Source organism: Botryllus schlosseri, chromosome 2, assembly GCF_051294905.1.
Source record: "Botryllus schlosseri isolate E-star chromosome 2, Bs_hap1, whole genome shotgun sequence".
NCBI classification, from domain to species: Eukaryota; Metazoa; Chordata; class Ascidiacea; order Stolidobranchia; family Styelidae; genus Botryllus; species Botryllus schlosseri.
In genome coordinates, this window is record NC_137237.1 from 6513665 (window position 1) to 6536453 (window position 22789).

The following is a 22789-nucleotide window of genomic DNA, read 5'->3' on the forward strand; positions in this document are numbered from 1 at the left end:
ATTAATAAAAATTAATGAAACAAAAGTCAGCTTGCCCAGACTTACTTACGGCCTATTTTGGAAGCTGATAACGTCCAACATCTTCGTGATCCCCAGAATAAAAGCAAACGACTCCCAGGTTTGACTAAACTAAAGCATCCAAACGGCCTTAACCAACGCTAGGAAAATACCGTTATCTTATAATTGTGATTACTATTATTTCACTAAATGATGGTTATTTTTATTTGTTGTTGATTGCAATTTTTGCGAGGGCGGTACGTGGTCCCCATATTAATATCAATATACGTTATAATAAATCGCGCGCAACACGAAGATAATTTTAAATAGCATAAATTGGCTTAAAAATAATATTATTTATGTTGATTTACGAAACAAATTTTGAGCCTACTTCAAGCCTTCAAAACTCCGGACATTTAGGCATGCAGGCATTCCTCCCGGACGCAGTATTTTTTATGAATGCATTTCTTACTCGAACACATTCCGTGAATTGGGAAAATTGTCAGTGTACCAGCGATAAGATACGATGGGAATACACAGCAGAATAATTATTATTATTATTATTATCAATTCAAGGCCTTACAGTGACGCTTATAGCCTTTTTTAGGCCTTGTGCATCACGACATGGATATTGTACAGTTCATTGTCATTGTCTTTTTTGTATCTTTCAGTATTGTTGACATTTGCATCGTTCTCCAAGCGCTTCGCAATCGTTCACTTTCATTTCACCCTCCCATTCATCCAACTTAGTGTCTCGGATGCCAACTTTTTGCAGCGTGGCTTACTGTGTTTCTGGGCTTTTTCAACACATTGTTTGTAAAGCGGGGTCAGCGGTGAGAAGCACAGATAAACCTCCAACAGAATAATTAGAGACATTACAAGAAACCGAATGAGACAGCGACCGCACTTTACTATACCACTCCACTCTCAAATCAGAGGTTGTGGGTTTGATTGGCGCTGACTGGCTCACAAGACCCCAGCCGCTGGTGAGAGAACCAGTCCGGGTCTCAAGCCAATGGAAATGGATTGGTTTTTCGCAGAAAATGTGTCCACCTATAACTTTGTGTGGAAAGCTGGGTATTTTATCGACGCCACAATCGCTAGAAGCCCCCTCTCTCTCTCTCACTCTCTCTCTTTTTCTCTCTTATTCATTCATGCAAGAATGTTGTGCTTATCGGATCAAACGAGGTTACTGATTTTTCGTAGATAAATTTCGGGGCTGATGTATTCACGAAATATCAACATTTAATTTTCATAAAAGTTGAGTTAAAGCCCGGAATTTTCGTCGAGCTTCGCGCACAGTGGATATGGAGTGAACAGTATGCTTTCACAAAAGTATCAATGAATATAATTTAAGTAGCGGGTTGCATGGTTCCGTTCACACCGCATTTGAAACTGATGTTTGGCAATCTAGCATTTACTTATCATATCGTAATCTAGCAGTCCTAGACGTGTCCTAATCTGGAAAAGTGAACTCTGACCTTTTTCTAGCTTTAGACCTGTTTTAACATAAAACCTTTGAAACTTTTCTGGACTAAAGACATGAAATACATTTACCGCTTTTAGAAGTAGTATATATAATTCTCTTTCAATTCCTAGCATCATACTTAGAGTTTTAATAAGTTTCACTTTTGGCTGGAGAGCATATACATGTTGAAGTATAGAAGAACTTACGAAATAAAGCCACACAATATGGCATTTTTACGATCCATCATATTTTTTATCAACGTTTACTAATTGTGTAAAGTGTCTATAAAGTATCCTATACAACTTCTCCGTATTGCTCTCCGACTAAACTATACGGGCCTTATAATATGGGGGACGGCGCCATACCATGATATTTTCTAAAACGGGCTGTTAGAGTAAACAGATAATTAGTATATCGCCTTTACATATCAATCCTAGCATTTTCATCCCATGATGTGGACGAATGCGTATGATGTCGAAAATTGGATACCTGCTGGTATGCTTAAATATGAATCAAGCTCTGCACCTTTCGCATAGCTCAACTTTGCAGGTTTTGACAATCCATGCGAACGAATTACAATCGTTTTCACAACTACTTACTTACTTGAGTAGATTTAAAGTCAGTCAATTCTACTTCTACTTCAAGTGGTTTTAGGTTGCTCTTCTCGTACCTGAGTATATTTTTTTCGTCGCTACTTCTACTTCTACTTGATTAGCTTTCTTGACTACTTTGACCATACCTCTGGATTACCACGATAATAATCGTATTATCGACGTTAAATGTATTACTATAATCCGAAGTCGATGGATAAAATCAGAAAACTTAGCAGTGCAAAGGCCATATATGCTATTTCATCTCATTTATCATTTCCGATTAAATAAATTCACGTTTTCTTCGTTTTGCCGCATCTGCAAACTTTTCGAGCGCAGAATTGCACGATCTCTACCGCAGTAATGATACTCATCCCAAGCCACAATCCCAACTGGCCACCTGAATTCAAAGTCAATATATCATTGCGATAGGCCTGATAGGCCAATAATCATACCAGGGATATCTAGATATCCCTGATTCATACATGCAGAAGAGGTGTCTCAATCCCAATCGTTTGGTACGATTTATCACGCACTAATACAAGTTAGTCTGGGTTTTTCGTCATAATAGTCTCTTCGGAGACTTGGAACACAGAATTTCCAGAAATATCACTAATACCGGTATAAAATGGGACACTCTTTCATTACGGAAGCTGGATTTGATATCATGTTTACTCACCTATATCACTGAGCAAAGACGATTCGTCGATTTTTTTCGACTGCGTTAGCTTACTATAACTCATCGCTTTGAAATATAAATCGAATTCCACAACGTTTTGAGACGCTTCAGTTTCTGGAATCTCCCAAATTTTCTAGAAGTATATATTCAAAGTTGATGTATACCTACATGGTTACACCGTACTTTATTTGGAGTTTTGCTATACTTACGGCTAACGCACCAGTTGTTGGCGGGTTGGGAAACGTCGCGTACGAGATTGTACTATGGAAGTCGGAGTGGGAGCATGGAACTGTGCAATTGCATATATCGGCAGAGTGCTAAATCAGAAATGGCCAGCTAAATAAACTGTTATATACCAGAACATTTGTGTAATAGAAATATATCTGCAAGTTTTGAACTTTAACTAGTGAATATTCATCGCAAACAACTGGTATTAAGGAATTTATATTGTATAGCTATCTAATTGCAATGCAAAATAATAAAAAAGAAACGATTAGATAGCTCCACCACAATGGGAATTACAGCGATGCTTCCAAGAGCAAAGCTGTTGTTGACATCTCTACATTAATTCATCAACTGTGCAACATACACAATTCATGCCCTAGGCCAGTGGTTCTCAACCTTTTTGGCTTCGCGGACCCCTTTTGACCGTCACGGACCCTCGCGGACCCCCTCAAGTTTTAGTTCAATTTTAGCCCTATTATGGTGTAACCTTAATTTGTCTGGTGCAAATATTATCTGTAGGCTTGTGATAAACAACAAAATAGTGATTTTTCTTGAAGATAACATCATACTATTTCTGTAGAAATTGGTGGAATTTTATTATTTTAAAGCTAATTTTTCTGCTGTACTTCTTGAAGTACGTGGTCGTGTCTTGAAAATCCGCGTATTCGTTTTGATATAAACGAGGAGTGCCGAAAACCATTTCCGTAAAGATAGATGGAGGCTAATGCAATATTTACGTATAACGCTTCCGACGATACTTTTGGTGTGATCGCAACATTTATGGCACCAAAATGAAGAAACAAATATTTTATGAACATATGACGTCCCGCATCCAGTGCAGGGACGGGCAACATACGGACCGCGGGCCGGATTCGGCCCGCGACGGCATTTTGATCGGCCCGCAGAGAGTTTCTACAGTCGAAGTGAAATCCTAATCTAAAAGTATAGACAAATTTTATGCTCCAGAGAATGGATCCAAGTTTTCCAACCAGAGACTGTCATGAAACGACTTGTTCTGTTCGGGTTAAATATATATTTATGAGCAAACAGTTTCGACCATGAACAATTGAACATTAACAAGAAGAGGCTGCGTACCAAGAAAACTAGGGATATGAATTTCAGAGTTGGGGCGTAATGCTTTGATAGCAACGCAACACTCCTTGTTCATCAAAAAATCAGCCTTGTCGATAGGGCATCCGCAATAAGAATGCTTCAAATGTGATAGCCGAGCTTTAAGAGCAGGTATATCATTGTCCGATTTATGACGAGTGTCAGCCGAGAATATTCGGGTTCATTTCAATATGAATATGCTATTCCATTTTATATCAAAGTTCTGTACCTCCAAGAAGCTTTTCCCTGCATTGGAACAAATTATGGAAATACTTCGGATTTTTTTTAATTTCAAACGACTGCTCACTAACTTGATGAGACTGACAACTTCAAATCGAGAAGGTTTCGTAGACATTACGAAGTCACCCTGATTGACGTTACTATCTCCGTATTTTTTTTTTCCACAAACCTCAACAAAACGTCTCTAAAGAGCAATATGTTTGTATCAGCAGGTTATTCGAAAATTGGCAATGAAAATGAGTTTCCACACTACCATCGTCCATGTCAGACGATTATTATTATGATATGAGTCACGGGGTTTTAGCAGTTGAGGTGCGAAACTCCCTCAAGCTTTCTCAAATGAAAAAATACAATAAAAATTTGGTTATCAACCATTTTAAAAATTTAGAGGTCTCGCGGACCCCCTGAAATTGCTTCGCGGACCCCCGGTTGAGAACCGCTGCCTTAGGCCCCAGTGTTGGGATGACTCGAGTCATGACTTGACTCGAGTCACCTTTTTCGTTTGACTTGACTTGACTCGAGTCACTTTGCTAAAGTGACTTGACTTGACTCGGCGTATCAGAAATGTGGATTGACTCGTGACTCGGAGCAAAATTCACGAGTCAATTTCAAGTCATAATATTTTCGGTGTCGATGAAAATCAATGAATCTAGCATATGTTCGCGAAACGCTGGTGTAACCCGCGAGAGCGACCAATCATTCAATTATGGTGCGTTTTACTGAGCCGTCATTGTTTACTCACAAATAAATTGACCACAAACGAAGTGTTCGAAGCTTACAGCGTTGTCGTAAACAAGTAATTTAATAGCAAAATGTCTATTTCTATTCTCTGTTCTTACCTTAACCAAACATCTTGTTTTATTGAAAATGAATTGGAAGATAGTTTATATACTCCTCACCCATTGGCGCCGACTCGAATTGTATCATATCAGTATGTATAAATTGGTAATGTATTGCATCTTATCAATTCGTCTCTCTATTCTCTATTCTCTATTTTGGCTGGTAACTATAAACTGAGGCTATGCAATTACTTACGTAGTTAAATAGTTCTACGTATATGTAAGCGATACAGCACCTTCTTGCGTGTATATTTATATTCGTTCATCGGATCAGAAATAATGACCACTTAATCTGTATTTCAGACAGCTAGCAAAATGCAATGACGTAATCATGCCTCATAATTCTAATAGGCAACTTGACTTGAATTGTGACTTGACTCGTGACTTGACTTGACTTGACTCGACTTGACTCGAGTCACCTTCAAAAATCGAGTGACTTGACTTGACTCGAGTCACCTTTGGAAATCGATTGACGTGACTTGACTCGAGTCAAAATGTGCAATGACTCGAAATGACTCGTGACTCGAAGGTAGTGACTTGATCCCAACACTGCTAGGCCTATCCGCACGTCATTTTGCCAAAATATAATGGGATACATTTGGGAAGGCTTGTTACAATGTGAGGGGAAAACAATGACTGTTCATAAGCAAGGTACTTTTGTATTACTTTTCCGGTGACTATACCTTTGACCCGCTCCAGCCGAAAATATTAGGGTTTATTTCAATATGAATGTGCTATTCAAAGATATTATAAAGAAACTTACATTTACAGGTCTGTCATGTTTGGTGTGGATTCACCCACAACCTACCCCATCTCCTCACATTAAAATAAGGAATAAACTTATACTTTTAATCGTCCAATACCACAAAACACATACTCAGTATATCATATTGTTAAATATAAGTAATTGCCTCACAGTTCGCTGCACATGAATTAGGTATTCATAAGCGCAGTCTTGCATTTCCGACATAGTACATTGTCGGCCATATTCCTCCGCCCAGTATTGCGTGAAAATGTAACATCCGCAACGGTCAATCACAGCATTGGTGTAGCATTCTGGAAATGAATGCATTTTCAATGTATAATGTACAATGTGTGATGTGTGAACCATTTCGTATATATTGAAATATGTTGAAAATACGCAGACCTTGGAGGCAATTGTTCAATGTGTAAACGGGAAAGAACTTTAAGTTTTCGTTGGATGGGTCACATATTCCCCACGGCTTGTACATCAAATTGAAGTCCTGACGGGTTACTTCGATAGACGCTTTTCTTCCGACTGGTATGGACATGCCCAAGCTTCCTACATCGGGTGTTTCGCCACGCTGATGGACCTGATAAAATGTGCTGCCTTGTCTTATCATTGTGATATCCGTCTGACAAGCCTTTGGGAAGCATTTTGCGACGCTCCATTAAATCTCATTCAGATGCGAATTTATATACCCACAATTAGCGAGGATGCCAATATATACAATCACAATAATGTAATAAGTGGATGCTGTCACTTAACAGCGGATGATATGATAAACTCACGCAAGATGTAATAATAATGTTGACTACATCTTTTCACCGGCTTTAATCAAACAGAATAGCTGTAGTTTGAAGCATGCTATACAAATTTGTTCGTAATAGAAGTATATCCGTAAAATATTCATGCCTGTATTCTCAATCCCGCATCCCGTAAACCAAAAACGGGCTCCTCCGTTATGCCGTCTAGCTGCACATTCAAGGTCACAGAAAGACCGTTTCCCGCTCCGGGTATGTTCTGAATTTTACTGACGTTATCAGCGTTGAAGGTATGACAGACGCCCATCCACGACAGGACTTCAGAAAAATCTTCGGATGAGCAATCCTCGTATTTGAACCTGCAAGTATGAATCTTGTTGATGCGGTCTGGTTGTACAAAGGAGTCGTTTCTGAATACGATTCTCGACAATATATTTAAAAAGTACTACTATTGCAACGTTCCTATTTAATTGAAGCAGAGTGTAGGTCTGTACGTGTAATAATAAATGTGTTGCTAGCTGGTTCTAATTGAGAATGCTATCATCATATGTTTACAGCGATTGCCGTAGTTTGAAACTTATTGTTAGATCGAGATTCATGCCCAGATCAGTCATCCACGAATAGCTAGGGATATTTTACACGGACTATAGGCCGAATTGTCTCTTTCTGAGAAGAGGTGGTACGCAGCTAAAGGAAATTCTGTCAGTATAAAATTAAATATTATATTCAAATTGAAATCAAACCGAGTGCCAAAATATTAACCCGTGTGTCAACCAAAAATATTCGGGTTGATTTTATAGGGATATATTATTCAGATATTGAAGCTCTCTAACCCCAGCAATCTCTTTAAATTTATCAGGCAATACCAACAAAGGATGTGAAACACTGCCTTACTATGATTGCAGCTTGACATAATAATTGTTAAATATTTTATTTCACGAGATTGATTTGATATACTCGATATGGTTTGATATTTCTTCGGGTTCAATGGTTTGATATACTTCCTACGGTTCAATGTCTGTAATCAGAAGGGCGATATTTTTGACATTGAAAAAAAAGTCAAAATTTTGTCAAAATTGTAGCGTTAGGTCGAAAAATTGTTTACAAGGTCAAAATTGTTTGCAACCTGCAGTTCGTTTGTATCGTAGATGATTGTACTGTCGGTGAACTTATAATTTGGAATCTTGTAGGCATTCCGTTGTAGATGGCCCATTGTCTGCTCATCGTGAATCATAAACAGTCAAATGAAACAAATATAGGTCTACATGGTGTTATGCTCCACATTTTTCGTCAATTCTTGGCCCGAGAATGCAGGAAAGCATCTTTCGTTGCACTACAACAAATTTTAATTATTTCCACCATAATGCGTGATGTAACTACTGGAATTCTTCATAGGTGCGGATTTCGTTAAAATAAAGTTTTTTTCATGTGAAAATCTGTCCGTTTTTAAGAAACAAAGTTTTTTCAGGCCAAAGTACTTCGTAAAGACATACAGTTCCAACCAGAATAGAAGATAACTAGTAAAATTATAACAATATGTGCTAAAACGCCTATAATTTACATACATGAGGGCAAAGTTTGCTAAAATTAAGTTTTATAACGTAATGAAATGTCAAAATTTTATTTTTTAGTCAAAATCTTCTTCTGGGGGTAAAATATCGCTCTACTAATAAGTAAAATGTCGTAACCGCTCCCCAGAACCGGTCGCGGAAATGATAAGCACGAAACTTTTTGCAATAGATAATAATTGAGTGGTATAATCATATAGAAATGAAACCCGAATATTTTCGGCTGACACTCGAACATTTTATATTAACAATCGTGACGTCATATTTTGTGATAGGATTGTTGATATACAATGTTCTTTCCAATTCTCTACTAGTTCCTGACGAATACCCCTGACGAGTGTCAGCCGAAAATATTCGGGTTTCATTTCAATATGAATATACTATTCAATTGTATACTGAAGTTCTGTACCTCCAGAAGAAGCTCTTCAAATAGATGATAATAAAAATAATGAGAAATGACATGCATGCTTACACGCAACGTGGCATCACTTTTCCGGTGAGGTAAAATCCGTGCTTCCTCAGCAATCTTCTGATATTCAATTCACTGTCCAGTAGATCGGCCACCTCACTCAAATTAGGTCTGTGATTTCTGATTCCGTTTCTCCCCACGTTTGTCGGAGTTATGAGCTGATTGAACACGTGAATCGCGTCGATCAATGGCGATGCTTGCGATTCCATATAAAATCTTAAAACAGGAAAAAGTCGATTGGATATGAAGCTACATCAAGTGTTTATATTAAAGTATCTATTCGAGTTTTTTTTCTGGTGCATTAAGGAAGAAGAAAGCGTGATGGTTTGCATTCATGATACAGTGGGTAAGGCTGAGCAAAATCGAGTACCTATTGCATTTCACTTTGTGACAATGCTGTGGTTTGATTATGACGTCACAGACATGTCATTTCACTCATGTGCGTAGCTTTGTACGACTTGTTTCGTATACTGCGATACGCCCAATCGAGGTTTACAGCCTTCCGCAGTAGATATCATTATCGAAACTAAAATTGCGATTAAGACATTAACTCTTAATGGCAAAGGTACTCGAATAACTCATATTTTACTATAGTCGTCTCGAAGCATTAGAATTGATACTCTATTCAGATTCGAGTAGGCCTACTCAAATTATTGTGTCCAGCCCTAACAGATGCATCCACGTTAGCCAACCATTGAAACATGCGTTGCTCGCAAATTTCATTTGATACTTTACAAGATTGCAACTAGTATGTGCGCCGTGCGGTTAGACATAGGAATTACCTATTGAATGTGCATATCGTTACTGCTGGAAATGGCATCTCTACCACAAACTCCTGAATTATTGATGTATTCGTTTCGTAATCAAAGTACGCGACAATGCGATCAACGACTTGATATGTCAACATGGCACCCATACCTGAAAGGAAAATACCTTGCAACCGTGCGCTAAAACAGTCTGCGCCAATAGCCTGCCTGTTTCGATTCCTAATCACAGGCGCGTATAGCAATACATAAGCATATTCTAACCCAGAGGTCTCAAACACGCGGCCCACGAGAACATTCTGTGCGGCCCGCGATGGCATTAGGGAATTTCAAGTATTCGGACATTAGATTCAAGTGCCATATATCTTTTTTAGATTTAAGAAATTAAAGTTCACTATAAAACTACTACAAAACCTTAAATCTCCACAGACTTCACTATCACATCACATTTAAAAGCTACCAGGCGGACGAAGATCAGGTCACATTTCTGGTTCATGATGATAAAACACGACCCGTTGATGATTCGTGCCTGAAAATTTTGATTTGGTTAGGTGGGACTTTTCGTAAAATTACTCGATTACGAATTGACTGAGTGAATAAATAAAAATGACCCTAGTTGAGTCGGGTCAAACGTTAAAATCAGAGAAGGGCTTGTGCCCCGGAACGGTGAATTGGTGTTCGTACAGGCGCAACAATCTATGAAACGGTCATAGGGAATAGCAATATATCGAAAGGTCGTAGCTTGCGCTGCGTAGGATATATATCTATCTAATCAGATCAGTATGGCAACAACTGGCATTCTGTGACCCCCGCGACGTGGTTATACATCCTGGGTGTTGTTTGTTCTCTTTATCCATGTTATTATCGGTGGCGAGTAAGGTAGTGGTACCCTACACAGCTGTAACACCAATGGATTGGCGATTGGATATTTCTACTCCAGTGATCCTTAACCAGAGTTCCGCAGACCCCTTCGAGATACGAAACACCACATCAGAGGGTACGAGATGTATTGTTGAATAAGTCCTCTATGCCGTGGAATATTTTCTTGGCTAATTTATTGATCTGGAAAGTATTTTTCGCGCTATGCGTGATTTTATAAGAATGGGCTTTCTGATTTAAATATAGGTACCATCAGAAATTATGTTGAAAACGGACAGAGATGTGAGAAATCTTCTTGAAAGGACAATGGGTACGATCGCTAAAAAGGTTAGGAAGCAATGCTATTACCATGGTGCAATAATGATTATATTTAGGTTGTTATTGATAAGTTCCAATAATATTCGAAGGTATATCTGACGCTGATTAAATTTGACTTTGGCAGTGACAGTAACAATAGCCTACTTATCACGACTATATCAAAAAAACGGAATAGGCTCCGCTGCTCAAATGCTCTGACATCAGGCCAATCTTCAGTAAATTTTAAAATATTCTACATAAAATTGTGACACGTCAAAGGTCCACTAGCTGCAATATTATAACCCGACAGCTTTTACGATGTCATGATGCGTCCTCCCGTATGATGTCTATATTAGCCTACTCATTTTTTAAATTATGCACGACACAAAAACAATTTTATTCAAATATTTCAAAATGTGATTTTTCCGTGCCAGCGTGAACAGTTCAATAGTAAATTACATTTCATGATGTTTGTGGAATGCCTGCCTGCAAGGTCCCGTCAAATAAGGCCTACTTGTAAATTATACGCCCGCAGCGTCATCAAGACTATAAGAAATGGGCACGGGAACACATTTGAGTTTGAGGCCTCTGTTCTAACCAACTAAAAGAATGATCCAGAAGGCTTTGATCGGTTTTGACTTGCTGTTGTAGTAAAACGAAACCCCGTGCATTGTAGTTGTTGAAGCAAAGTTTTCCAATGGATCTTCATGCTTGCCATCTCTGGCCATATCGATTTCCGCAACATTCTTCTTGGAGATATTGGAACGCATGTTCGGCGATCCTAACTCTGTCTCATAGTTGGATTGAAATGGTTTGCCTGACATACTATCCATCAACTGATAATCATCCAGATCTGTCGTTCTTTCTCTATGATCGTTCGAATCGGGATATACTTTCCCACTATAAACGGGCAGCATGAATGCGATCTCGTACTACTCGCCTACACTGAGTCCACATATATAGGTAAACCATTTATATCTATTCAAGTTAGCTGACCCAGAGAAAACTTGGTAGCTGTTTTTCGGAATCTCTTTGAACGGGTGATCTATTTTACCTCATAAAATCGAGAGAAAGCAAAGCTCTCTCACTAGTGCAGACTTCGCAGAGAATAGAGGCGGGCACATAATCTTGCTTCACCGAAAATAACCAAGTTATACCCTTACTAAACATATCGAATATCCTGATATATATCTATCAACTTACAGCACCTAACAAGCTAATCGGACTATGCTGGTCCGAATTTCGGGAGAGTTGATGGCAACGACATACTTGTACTTGACTGCACGCTCTGGATGAAATAGTATATCACCTCGGTGTAATTGCCATTAATCTGTATGGTGACACTGACAAACCTTTAGTGACGATGAGCCAGGTAGCTGGGAACTTTCTAATTCTAATAATCCAGTACATTACCTGATCGAATGTGGGCTGTAGCTCCTTTACCAGCCAGAAACAAGCAAATTAGTTTGACTTGACTGCATACGCCTATTTCACAGGCATAGAAGATGTGTCAGTCATGTGAAGTCGAAACCGGCTCGGGCTAGCATTATTACTGGCTATTATATGTTCCCCGACGTTATTGTGACAACTAATTATTACAGATTAAGGTGGTATTAATACTAGGCTTACCATATTTTGGAAATCTAAAAAGAGGACACTTTTTCAGAAATTTGAGACTTGCAAAACCGGAGAGGAATTCTCAAAATTCGGTGAAATTTTTCCCACTTTGTGATCGGTTGACTAAAAAAAAAAGGTCAACTTTCCCGCTCAGAGCCCAAAATACCGTTTCTTCCTCCACATTACCGGGTGGTTGACACTGAAAAAAAAGGTCATCTTTTCGCTCAGAGCTCAAAATACCGTTTGAGCGTCACTGCTGTGCTAAATTACGGCATATCCCTCGTATTTTGCTCTAAATATGACCTCAATTTTCAAAAAAGAGGACAAAATCTCAAAAAAGAGGACAAAAGGGCGTCCTCCAAGGACACTTTCAAAAAAGTCAAAAAAGAGGACAAATCCTCTCAAAAGAGGACGTATGGTAACCCTAATTAATACGAGCATGATCATTGCATATGACAATAACAATGAGACTATATCTATCGCGAACGGCGAACTCCGTATCTATCGCCAACCAAACCAGCCAGAGACGCTTATTTCTCTTTCTAATTAACGAAGCCCGCGGGAATATCATTCAATACATTTTATTGAGCAAAATGAAATGAAATCAGTTATCCCGGTACGTTAAAGCAAATATCAAGCATATATTACGTTAACCGAAGCAACTTTGAAAAACTGTGGAAATACATGTCCAATTTTCCATGCACTGTGCAATATACACGTCTGCATCATTTTTCGACTCTTTTTCTCCGACATTGCGACAACTTTCTTGCACAAAATTGTATCACCTCCACCACAGTAATGACGCTCATACCGAGCCACAATCCCAGCTGCCCGCCTACATTATGCAAAGAAAAAAACTTTCATCATATTATCTTGGGATGTAATAGATACTACTACTACCATATGTATGTTTTTGACGCCTATATACAAGTTCTAGTTAGCGTCGAAGCATGATTTACTGGACACGTACAACGCACCGAGCTCATGAAACGTCATGAATGACTTGAGTTCGAATTCTGGTGCATGTCATTTGAATCATTTTTGTTTTGTTATTTCCGATCGGTTCCAATCTATATTTCTTTCGTCAAACAATAATAACTATATTGAAATATTCGTTGGTGCAATTCAAATCCATATGCCCGTTTCTTGTACCATTCATTTTAACATTCACAGTTGAAATAGCGTTGAAATATTGATATATGCTGAGAGTGGATGAAACGCAACTTCCAGTCAGAATTTTCCGTCGGAAAGCGCCCGGCCGCACGTCACTAATGGAAATAAGCGGCTCGGCCATATCAGTTGAATTCCCCTGTTTTCTGTACAATAAAATTCCGAAAACTTCATGTTGCGTAGCCGAGCAAAGCATGAGCACATACCGATTACAGCCTATGAGCATTAATAAGTGCTTACGGTTTCCATGGTCGGCAGATGCGATTGATGGCTGGACATAATGGTAAGATCAAATATTTTAAAGTAATACAACTGCCCTTCTGTTTGCGAGGGTAAATTGGGACTATTTCGTTCTATTCTTTTTGTTATCTGACAAAGATGAAAGGCAATGACTTTTATTCTGGCGCCTGCAGATAGTCTTCAACGGTGACCAGGTCTTTATCCGGCAATTTATGACGTAACACTCACTGGGTATGGAAGTCTTGCTAAAGCGGTTTATTATGTGTCGCCTTATGTATAAATGCACACATTATTTGTTTTGAATAAATAATTAATAAGGTAATATCAACCGCGATGTACACTAAAGTAACCATCGGATCTAATTGAGTCATATGTGTAAGGATCAGAGGTCGACCGATATTGATTTTTGCCGGCCGATACCGATACCAATTATCGACACACTAACAAGGCCGATACCGATATCATAGGCCGATATTAATACGGAAGGAGCAGAGAACCATTTCGCCAAAAAATATTAGGCAAGGTTTCACTTGAACATGCCACGGAAAGCTGAACAACTGATCAGAAAACTGAAATTGAAAAAAAGTACTTCCTAATTGTGCACGTTCATTGAAATTTGGGATAACCCAAAAAGCAAAACGTGATACAGCATTGCAGATCAGTCCAGTAGAGGTAATACAGGAAACATAGTTTCTCTGCATGATCACACAGTGCAACTCGTCCTACAAGGGTAAATATATCACGTATCGCCCTCTGTGTCGTCGATTTCTTGAATTTCCAATATTTTAGAATTTTTTTTAGATGCAAAATAGCAGCCGCGATATCGGCCTTCACAAATTTAGATTATGAGCTGGCGCTATAAATGTATTGCGACGTAACAAATGACGATTTCCAAAACTTTTTGTCTCTAATCGTATTCATGCATTTCCCATTTACTCAACCGTGTATAGTCGCCATGAATATATCTTGGCATCAAGAAAGCGATATAAATGCAATGGTGAATAATCATGTTGACTATTCCATATGATCATTATCGATTGTTATTGCTTCATTTTGCTGTAGTCGTATTCGTAATCGCCTATATACATTAGGGATGTTCAAAAATGACTTTTTGTTTTCAAATTGTACTGGCTACTTGATAAAATTGTTAGGTTAGGGAATTAAAGGCTGCATACCAAATTTGGTTCAAATTCCAATTTACGGTGGCTAATTCTCGAACTGGCCACCGTAAATACTATTTTATTCAAATCAAAAATTTTCTATTGCAATAACTCCGCTTCCACCGTTTGGAATTGAGCCAAATTTGCTGAGCATCGTTTCTATAGGCAACCTAACAATTTCCAAGGGTGAGCATAAAATTTTGTATTTATTTATTTTTATTTTTATGTATAATAAATAAAAAACTTTCTTCTCTTGTAACAATGCGGCTGCTGGTTGGAATTGAAACAAATTTGGTGTGAAACCTGTAATTAGGTAACGTAACCATTTTATCAAGTCGCCAATACAATTTGAAAACAAAATTCATTTTTGAACGCCCCTAATATGCATTAACGCAGCTCGCAGCATGCCTGGCCAGTGGTCGGTATGCACTCAGCCAGCCTGAACCTAGTTGGTCAGTTATACAGTGACAGTATACGATTTTGAGTATCCATAAATAGTTTGACCAAAGACTTATATAAGTGTTTTTAACTATCAAAATCATATTATAAAGTGCCCGAAACACAGAAAACGCTTTCCCACCTATGTCACTGATCAAACTGGAGCCATCAATTTTCTTCGATTGCGTATACTTAGTGTAGCTCATTCTTGGGAAGTAGACGTCGAAAGCAATGTAGTTCTGCGAAGACTCTTCCGACGACAAGTTGTATGCCACCTATTAAATTGTCAGGAGGGCATGCTCAAAAGAATGCGATTGGGAAGACACACCTTTATTAAGTATTCTATGCACACATTGCACAGGTCGCACATCACTAGAGCCGATAGGTCATCACATCATTGAAAGCGATACACCTTGTATGTTGCATATTTCTAAAGACAACGCAGAGAGTCTAATATTAAGGTGTTTTCAATAGAAATACATCTCCGATTGAGATCGAGAAGAAATATAATATTACGTGTTCAATAATTGACGTCAACGGTTCGTCTAATGAATCTCACAATCTTGCATCATGTGCTGGTGAGTATAATGAGATTGATCCCGCATTCAAACAAAATATGTTCGACAATTTCATGTAACATATAACAACAGAGCTTCGCGTCCACTGTGCAGTGAAAATCCATAATTTTAGTAAGCGTGTACAATAAATTTTCCAAATGGCCAACTCGACATATACTATTAGGGCAAGCCTGGAAACAAATATCCTGAATTCGCATCACACCTGTAGATATTTCATGGTGGACGGGTTCGGATATGCAGAGTACGACACTGATGTGTGAAACTCTGCGAATTTGCATGGTACCGGGCATCGGCAAATAAGAGATGAATGCTAAATGTAATAAATTGAATATGTCATGTAAGCATATGTATAGAATAGAACAATATTTATATAATGCTGACAGTCAAAGTATAGCCGTAGACTATATATGTAGAACTTATTTACTTGATTATAAAATACTTTTCGTATACAAACTTTTCGCAATATCAGAGATACAAAGTACGGGTTAGCACAATACTGCATTTCGTGCAGGGTGCATTCGCGGCTGAATCCGGCCGCCCATGGCTGTGTGAACAGATAACAGCCACAGCGCTTGATGATGGCGTCAGTGTAACACTCTGAAAAATGACAATTACAGACACGATGTCGGATTCTATATCTGCTGTGGAAATCAGTGGTTCTTAACATTTTCGATCTTGCGGCACCCTTGGAAAGCGAAAGTTAGTTCGCCGTACGCATACAATTCCGAGTATACCATCAGTGTAAGATTTGGGAAGTTCGTGACTTCATGACTAATGACATGTCATTAACTTACGTCAATTCTGATGGTTGCCGAGGTACGAATACCGTGGCTTTCTATCAACTTTAATTTGAGACTACATCATGTTAAGAGCGCTGTGACCGTCTACTTTTTGTCTCATGTCGACAGCAATCCTTATTGCTTTACCTCATTTTCTCGAGGCACCGCTGATCAGTCTAATCGGCAACTCCAAGGTGACGCGACACTCCGGTGGAGTACGAACGAGTTAAATAGTCAGTAGTACACGAGAAAAATTATTCTTATTGATTCGCGAACCTTGTGCGCAATTGTACAGGGTGTAGTTTGAGAAGTACTTGAGTTTTTCTCGGGAAGGTTCACACTGACCCCATGGCTTATGCATTATGTGAAAATCGCTACGGCGCACTTCGATAGAGGCTTTCCTTCCAACAGGAATGGATATTCCGAAGCTGTTAACATCAGGAGCTTCTCCTCTATCGTGAATCTGAATATTTCGATTAATTGATTACATAAGTCGAGGTTACATTTATATAGAGTACAGTGAAGTCGAGGATCAAGAAATTCCTGGGCGCGTCATGCTTTCGCCTGGTTCAACTCCCCTGAACTCTTAGTCCATAGTCAAGAAGGCCGACTAAAGGCTGCTCCGTAAAGTTTTGCAACGGTGAGTATATTAACACACTCAGTCCGTTTCCCGAACCAGGTACATCCTGGTGAATTTCCGTAATAAATGTGTGGCACAGCCCCATGAAGGACATAGACTTTGAAAAATCATCTGCGGTACAGCGTTTGTAGTTGAACCTGGTGACAAAACGAAAAAGATCCATAACCACATTGATATGGTTGGGTCGTAGATTCTAAACGTGCTACGAATAGAGTTTCGACGAGATGGATCAAAAGACTGTGAAAGTGCTGTAGAGGGTGTACCGGTGTAGCAAGTGATTCCGCCGAGGACTGGACACGAAATTAAGCGCCCTCTACTTCATTTATACAAAGCAAAGTACCACAGGCCCTGACTGCGAGTGCATTTATAAAAATTGGTATCCAAAAATCGTAGCGATTTTATGAGCGATTAGATTTTCTAAAAGTGACAATATATATCAGCCCTATTTCAGATGTTTAATTTATACCAAGGATCCGCATTGAATCGCGATATATGCTAATTTATCTCATAGTTATACAAGACCGATCAATCCGATCTTAAACCAAGCATGTGTAGCCTAAACTGATCCGGATTCGTAAATAGCCCACGTTACCCACTGGAACATACCAAGTTACTCTTATTTTGGAGATGACAACCAGGGATGGCGTGAACGTGAGGTTCACGTTCGCGTTCTTTGTGTGAACCTCTGAAATTTAGAGGTTCACGTTCGCGTTCTGTGTGTGAACCTCAGAAATTTAGAGGTTCACGTTCACAAACGAAGCTTGGTAGGTTCTGCACTGTGAACCTTTTTCATGTGTTACAATTTTTCGCGTCATTATAACATATACTTGGTTTAAATTCTTTGCATATCAACTTCGGAGCACTATATGCAAGGTGCTGGCAGTATAAAAATAATCAACAATAAACGAGGATGCACCTTGACAATCTCAAAATTTTTACTTGCTTTGTTACACAGGTTTGCTTGAAATATTCAACTTTCCGTTTGTGAATATTTAGTGACTCTCTGCTGTGAGCTTGACCCGCAATCACACAACATCAGGAACGAAATACACTACATCCTATACATGTAGGTAGTCAGCGAATGATGCTTTTTCAACCAATCATTAAAATTGATATATATTCTAAAATATTCAACAGGCGTACGGGATCCATCTTAATTTGATCACAATATTGTATCACAAAAACCAAATATGTACGATTGGGGTGTTGGTAACGGGCAATAACGGTAGCAAGTATATAGAAACACGTTTTACACTCTCCTCGATATCAATGTAGTAATAGTCAGACGCCTAATACATTGTCCGGTCTGGCCTCGACCGTTAAGGCGTGAGCTTATATTTCTTTGCAAGTCCTCGTCGAAATTGTTGGCAGAGCGACAGACGATATTGATTTTATGGGATTATTATACCATTTGATTGCTTCAGTTGATACATTTGGTGACGTTTAATAAGTCAGCCTGTACTGAAAGCTCAACATCGTGGCATAATGTGGCCTGAGTCGTCGCTATAGGTATCGTTTACTCAATGTACTGTACATTAATACATCATTTCACTGAAATATAGGGTTGGAATTAGTAAAATGATGTCACATGACGTCACAAGGTTCACGTTCGCGTTCACACAGAACCTTTCAAAAAGATTCGTGTTCACACAAACCTGAACCTTTCAGGGGTTCGCGCAATCCCTAATGACAACCACTGTTATTCAACAACTCACCAACACTTACGCGCAGAAAGCCAAATGTTTTTTGAGGTCAAATCCTCGAGTCTGTAGCAGCCGTGTCATGTGCAATTCGGGATCCAAAACAGTCACAGACGACACGTTCAGGGTTATGTTATTTAGCACGTTATGTATGATCATTTTCGGAGATATAAGCTGGTTAATGACGTATGTCGCATTAAGGACATCGGGATCTTTGGTATCCATGTAAATTCTGAATACAGTCACAAAATGTGTCGTTAACCAGTTCGTCGCGTACGGTAGCCCACTGCGTCACCTGTTGAAACTGCATACGGTCACAGCAGGAAACGACATAGGTGTTTGGTAATCCTGAAATATCTCTGTTGTTGTATCGTGTTGCAAATAAGCACCGACTCGGGCAGCAATGTGATAGGTCAAAGCAACAATCATTCCTGTGAATGATCAAGACGTTAGTCAGTCAATGTATAGTCACTATATATCAGCAAGGATACACAACAGGTTATCGACTATATACCTGAACAGCCACCGAAATATCTCACTAGCTGCAATGATGTACGTGGTACATGCACATTGCACAGCGAGTAATATATTTATGGAAGCGGTTAACAAGACCCTATGAACTACATCTATCTGCATTATACTTCTCCGCCCTTGAAAACGAATAATACTCCACTTAGGTATCGAAGCTCTCAAGATTACCGGACCACAATCTGAAATATCGACCTTGCCTACTGACACACGCAGCATTCATTTTTGTCGCTTCCTTTCATGTTATCCTTTATTAAATCCAGTGTTCATGTCCCATATTTACATGCTGAAGGCCAAGGTGAGTATCTGATCAAAAGACTACTCCAAGTCAATTCGGCACCCCTATTTTTCATTATATCGTAATCTTCCGGTATATTGATTTGACATATACATTTTAATAAAATGATGAGGAAGAGGCGATTATGATAATGATGGTGAACTTGGATGATTCGCAATTTCTTTATGTCGGACTCATAACTGTTGAGTGTACAACTGTACAAGTGTACATGGAGAAACGTACCAATTATAAGACAAATCCAGAACCATCTCGAGTTGGTAGATCGACTTTTGTGACAATTCAGCACACCATGCATTGTTGTTGAATTCGCGAATTCGTCTACAACTGCGTCAAATTCATTTTCCGTTTCTCCTTCGCTGCTGCAACGTTCTTTCGTTAGCTCGAAAGTCATCTTGTAGGCTACTGTCACCTGCTACGTTTTGAATGCAATATTTGAAACCCTCCCATTTTTGTACGAGTTATTATCTTTTGTTCGTGACCAAATTTGATTGAGGAGATTTTGAAGATTACGTGTTGACCGCATAGTGCATTTCCTTGCCCTCCGCAGCTGGATGCCAGGACTATCGACGAAATTCCAAACACCATGATCAGTCATACTTGGTGACAAATTACTTGATTATCTGATTCTTCTGTGGTACACAATATGGATGGAATCGATCGAATAAGACAATAGATTGGCTCGTGATAATCTTGACTAATGATATGGTATAGAAATTCCATTTTATGGATTGGAAAATCAATTTCGATTTAATCTGGAATCAAAAAGCAGCCAACGAAATATTTTTCACATCGGCAGCTTACTTAATCTAGAAGCCATTATTTTTCACTGTTAAATATATTGTCAGACGACCACGATCCCTCTCCAAAGCACACGAACCGTTTGTATATCGCCATAATGCCACTATATAAGTTCTACTTGTTGGCCAAACAGAGTTTTACGGTTGTGTGAATTTCGATACTTTGCTAATGCCCTTGTCTGCATGGTTTTGCGCGGAATATGGTAACGTGTTTGTTTTTAATGGGGGCATGAAAAAATTTGAAACCATTTATCATCTCCAAGTTAACTATAACAAAGGAAATAAATTAAAATTTAATGAAATACTCTGAGTAGAGCAATAGGTCTCTTCTCGGACTTGAGTTTGCCTTGTTCCTTCCACCATCACACCAGAAATTAATACATTGTCACAGCAAAAAAATAAGCTCAAACATCACATCAACTGTATATGTAATAACTAAGTAATGTATTATCATGTTTATTGAATGTACATTAGGGCTGTTCAAAAATAACTTTTTTTTTCGGATTCCAGCCATTCACTGATTAAATTGTCAGGTTACCCTAAAAAACGCTGCACACCCAATTTGGTTCGATTCTAACAAGTATAGGACTCTGCAGATCCAATTAAAAATTTTAATTTATTATGGAAAATTTAAAAAAAAAATTTCCAAATTTTTCTGCCAACCCCATGAAATTGTTGAGCTGTCTTCAAAGACGTTGCAAAACAAATTTGAGTCAATTCCGACCAGTAGAAGCGGAGTTATGTGAGTTTTTCGTTGATAAATCGCGGATTATCCACCAATCAAGGATAATCCGAAAAATTTCAACGAAAAACTCCAATTACTCCGCTTCTACTGGTCGGAATTGACTCAAATTTGTTTTGCAACGTCTATGAAGACAGCTCAACAATTTCATGGGGTTGGCAGAAAAATTTGGAAATTTTTTTTTTTAATTTTCCATAATAAATTAAAAATTTTAATTGGGTCTGCGGAGGCCTTTACTGGTTGGAATCGAGTGAAATTTGGTGAGCAAGGTTTTCTACTGCAACCTGACGATTTAAGAGGTGACCGGCTTGAATCGGGAAAAAAAGTTATTTTTGAAAAGCCCTAATGTACATTGGACGTAAAATGCAGTGTTGGGATGACTCGAGTCATGACTTGACTCGAGTCAACTTTTTAGCATGACTTGACTTGACTTGACTCGAGTAACTTTGGAAAAATGACTTGACTTGACTTGACTTGACTCGGAGCTTCAAAAATGTGCATTGACTCGTGACTCGGAGTAAAATTCACGAGTCAATTTCAAGTCATCAAGTAAACGCTGTCGAATAAATCACCGTACCTTGTGTATGTTCAGTATTGTTTGAGATACGCCAGTGTCACTTGTGAGAGCAGCCAGTCATTCACTGATTCTCGTTACACTGATCCTCCATTGTTACATCACAAATAAATTGACCGCAAACTAAATGATCACAGCTTATACGTTGTCGAAGTAGTAGTAGTAGAAGATTAATCTAAATAGCAATGTATCTCTGTTTGTTAGACGACTCAATGCTTACGTTGCGCAGTGCTCACATTTACCAACCCTCCTGTATGATTTAAAGGGAACTATTATAGTTTATGCGTTTATATTCTCAAGGATATGTAGACGGGTAGTGTAGGGCCAGGCTATTGTACCTTATCAATTTGTTTCAACTTCTCGAAGCTTCGCATTAGGTTCTATATTTTGGCTGATGATAACTGACTGTATCATGTTGCTCTACAGTTACTCCCGTACTTTATTAGCAGTTCTACGTGTGCGTGAGGTATACAAGGTCTTTTTGCATGTATATTTAACTAGATATTCGTTATTTCAATCAAGATGAATGATCAATTAATCTGTCTTTCACACAGCTAGCAAAATGTATTGACTTTGAATCATCACTTGTCCTTCAAAAATTCAATTTGACTTGAATTGTGACTTGACTCGTGACTTGACTTGACTTGACTCGACTTGACTCGAGTCACCTCCTAAAAACGAGTGACTTGACTGACTCGAGTCACATTTGAAAATCGATTGACTTGACTTGACTCGAGTCAAGCTCTGCAATGACTCGAGATGACTCGTGACTCGAAAGTAGTAACTTGATCTCAACACTGGTAAAATGCAAGATTTTTATAAAGGAAAGCTGTCTGGACCGAAAAGGTGTCCATAGTTTATTTGCCTCTCTCGTGGATTGGCACAGTTTGTAACAAG

The 22789-nt window shown here is 38.7% G+C and overlaps 2 protein-coding genes across 2 annotated transcripts; both read right to left on the minus strand.

The window, feature by feature from the left end:
• Positions 1–428: 428 nt before the first annotated feature.
• LOC145433201 (bile acid-sensitive ion channel-like) lies at positions 429–11636 on the minus strand. The gene is made up of 9 exons (XM_080310170.1): positions 11230–11636; positions 9474–9609; positions 8695–8907; positions 6806–7013; positions 6296–6482; positions 6065–6204; positions 2944–3051; positions 2735–2867; positions 429–2455 (listed from the first exon to the last, which is right to left on the minus strand). Exons 1-9 carry the CDS (start codon positions 11546–11548, stop codon positions 2349–2351), a joined length of 1551 nt encoding a protein of 516 aa, XP_080166296.1. The 5' UTR covers positions 11549–11636; the 3' UTR covers positions 429–2348.
• A 617-nt stretch (positions 11637–12253) lies between these two features.
• Positions 12254–20203, minus strand: LOC145432566 (bile acid-sensitive ion channel-like). Its single transcript, XM_080309483.1, has 9 exons — positions 20002–20203; positions 19249–19384; positions 18979–19185; positions 17272–17390; positions 16851–17096; positions 16289–16431; positions 16037–16144; positions 15399–15531; positions 12254–13083 (listed from the first exon to the last, which is right to left on the minus strand). The coding sequence occupies exons 1-9, from the start codon at positions 20168–20170 to the stop codon at positions 12974–12976; spliced, it is 1371 nt and encodes a 456-aa protein (XP_080165609.1). The 5' UTR covers positions 20171–20203; the 3' UTR covers positions 12254–12973.
• Positions 20204–22789: the final 2586 nt, after the last annotated feature.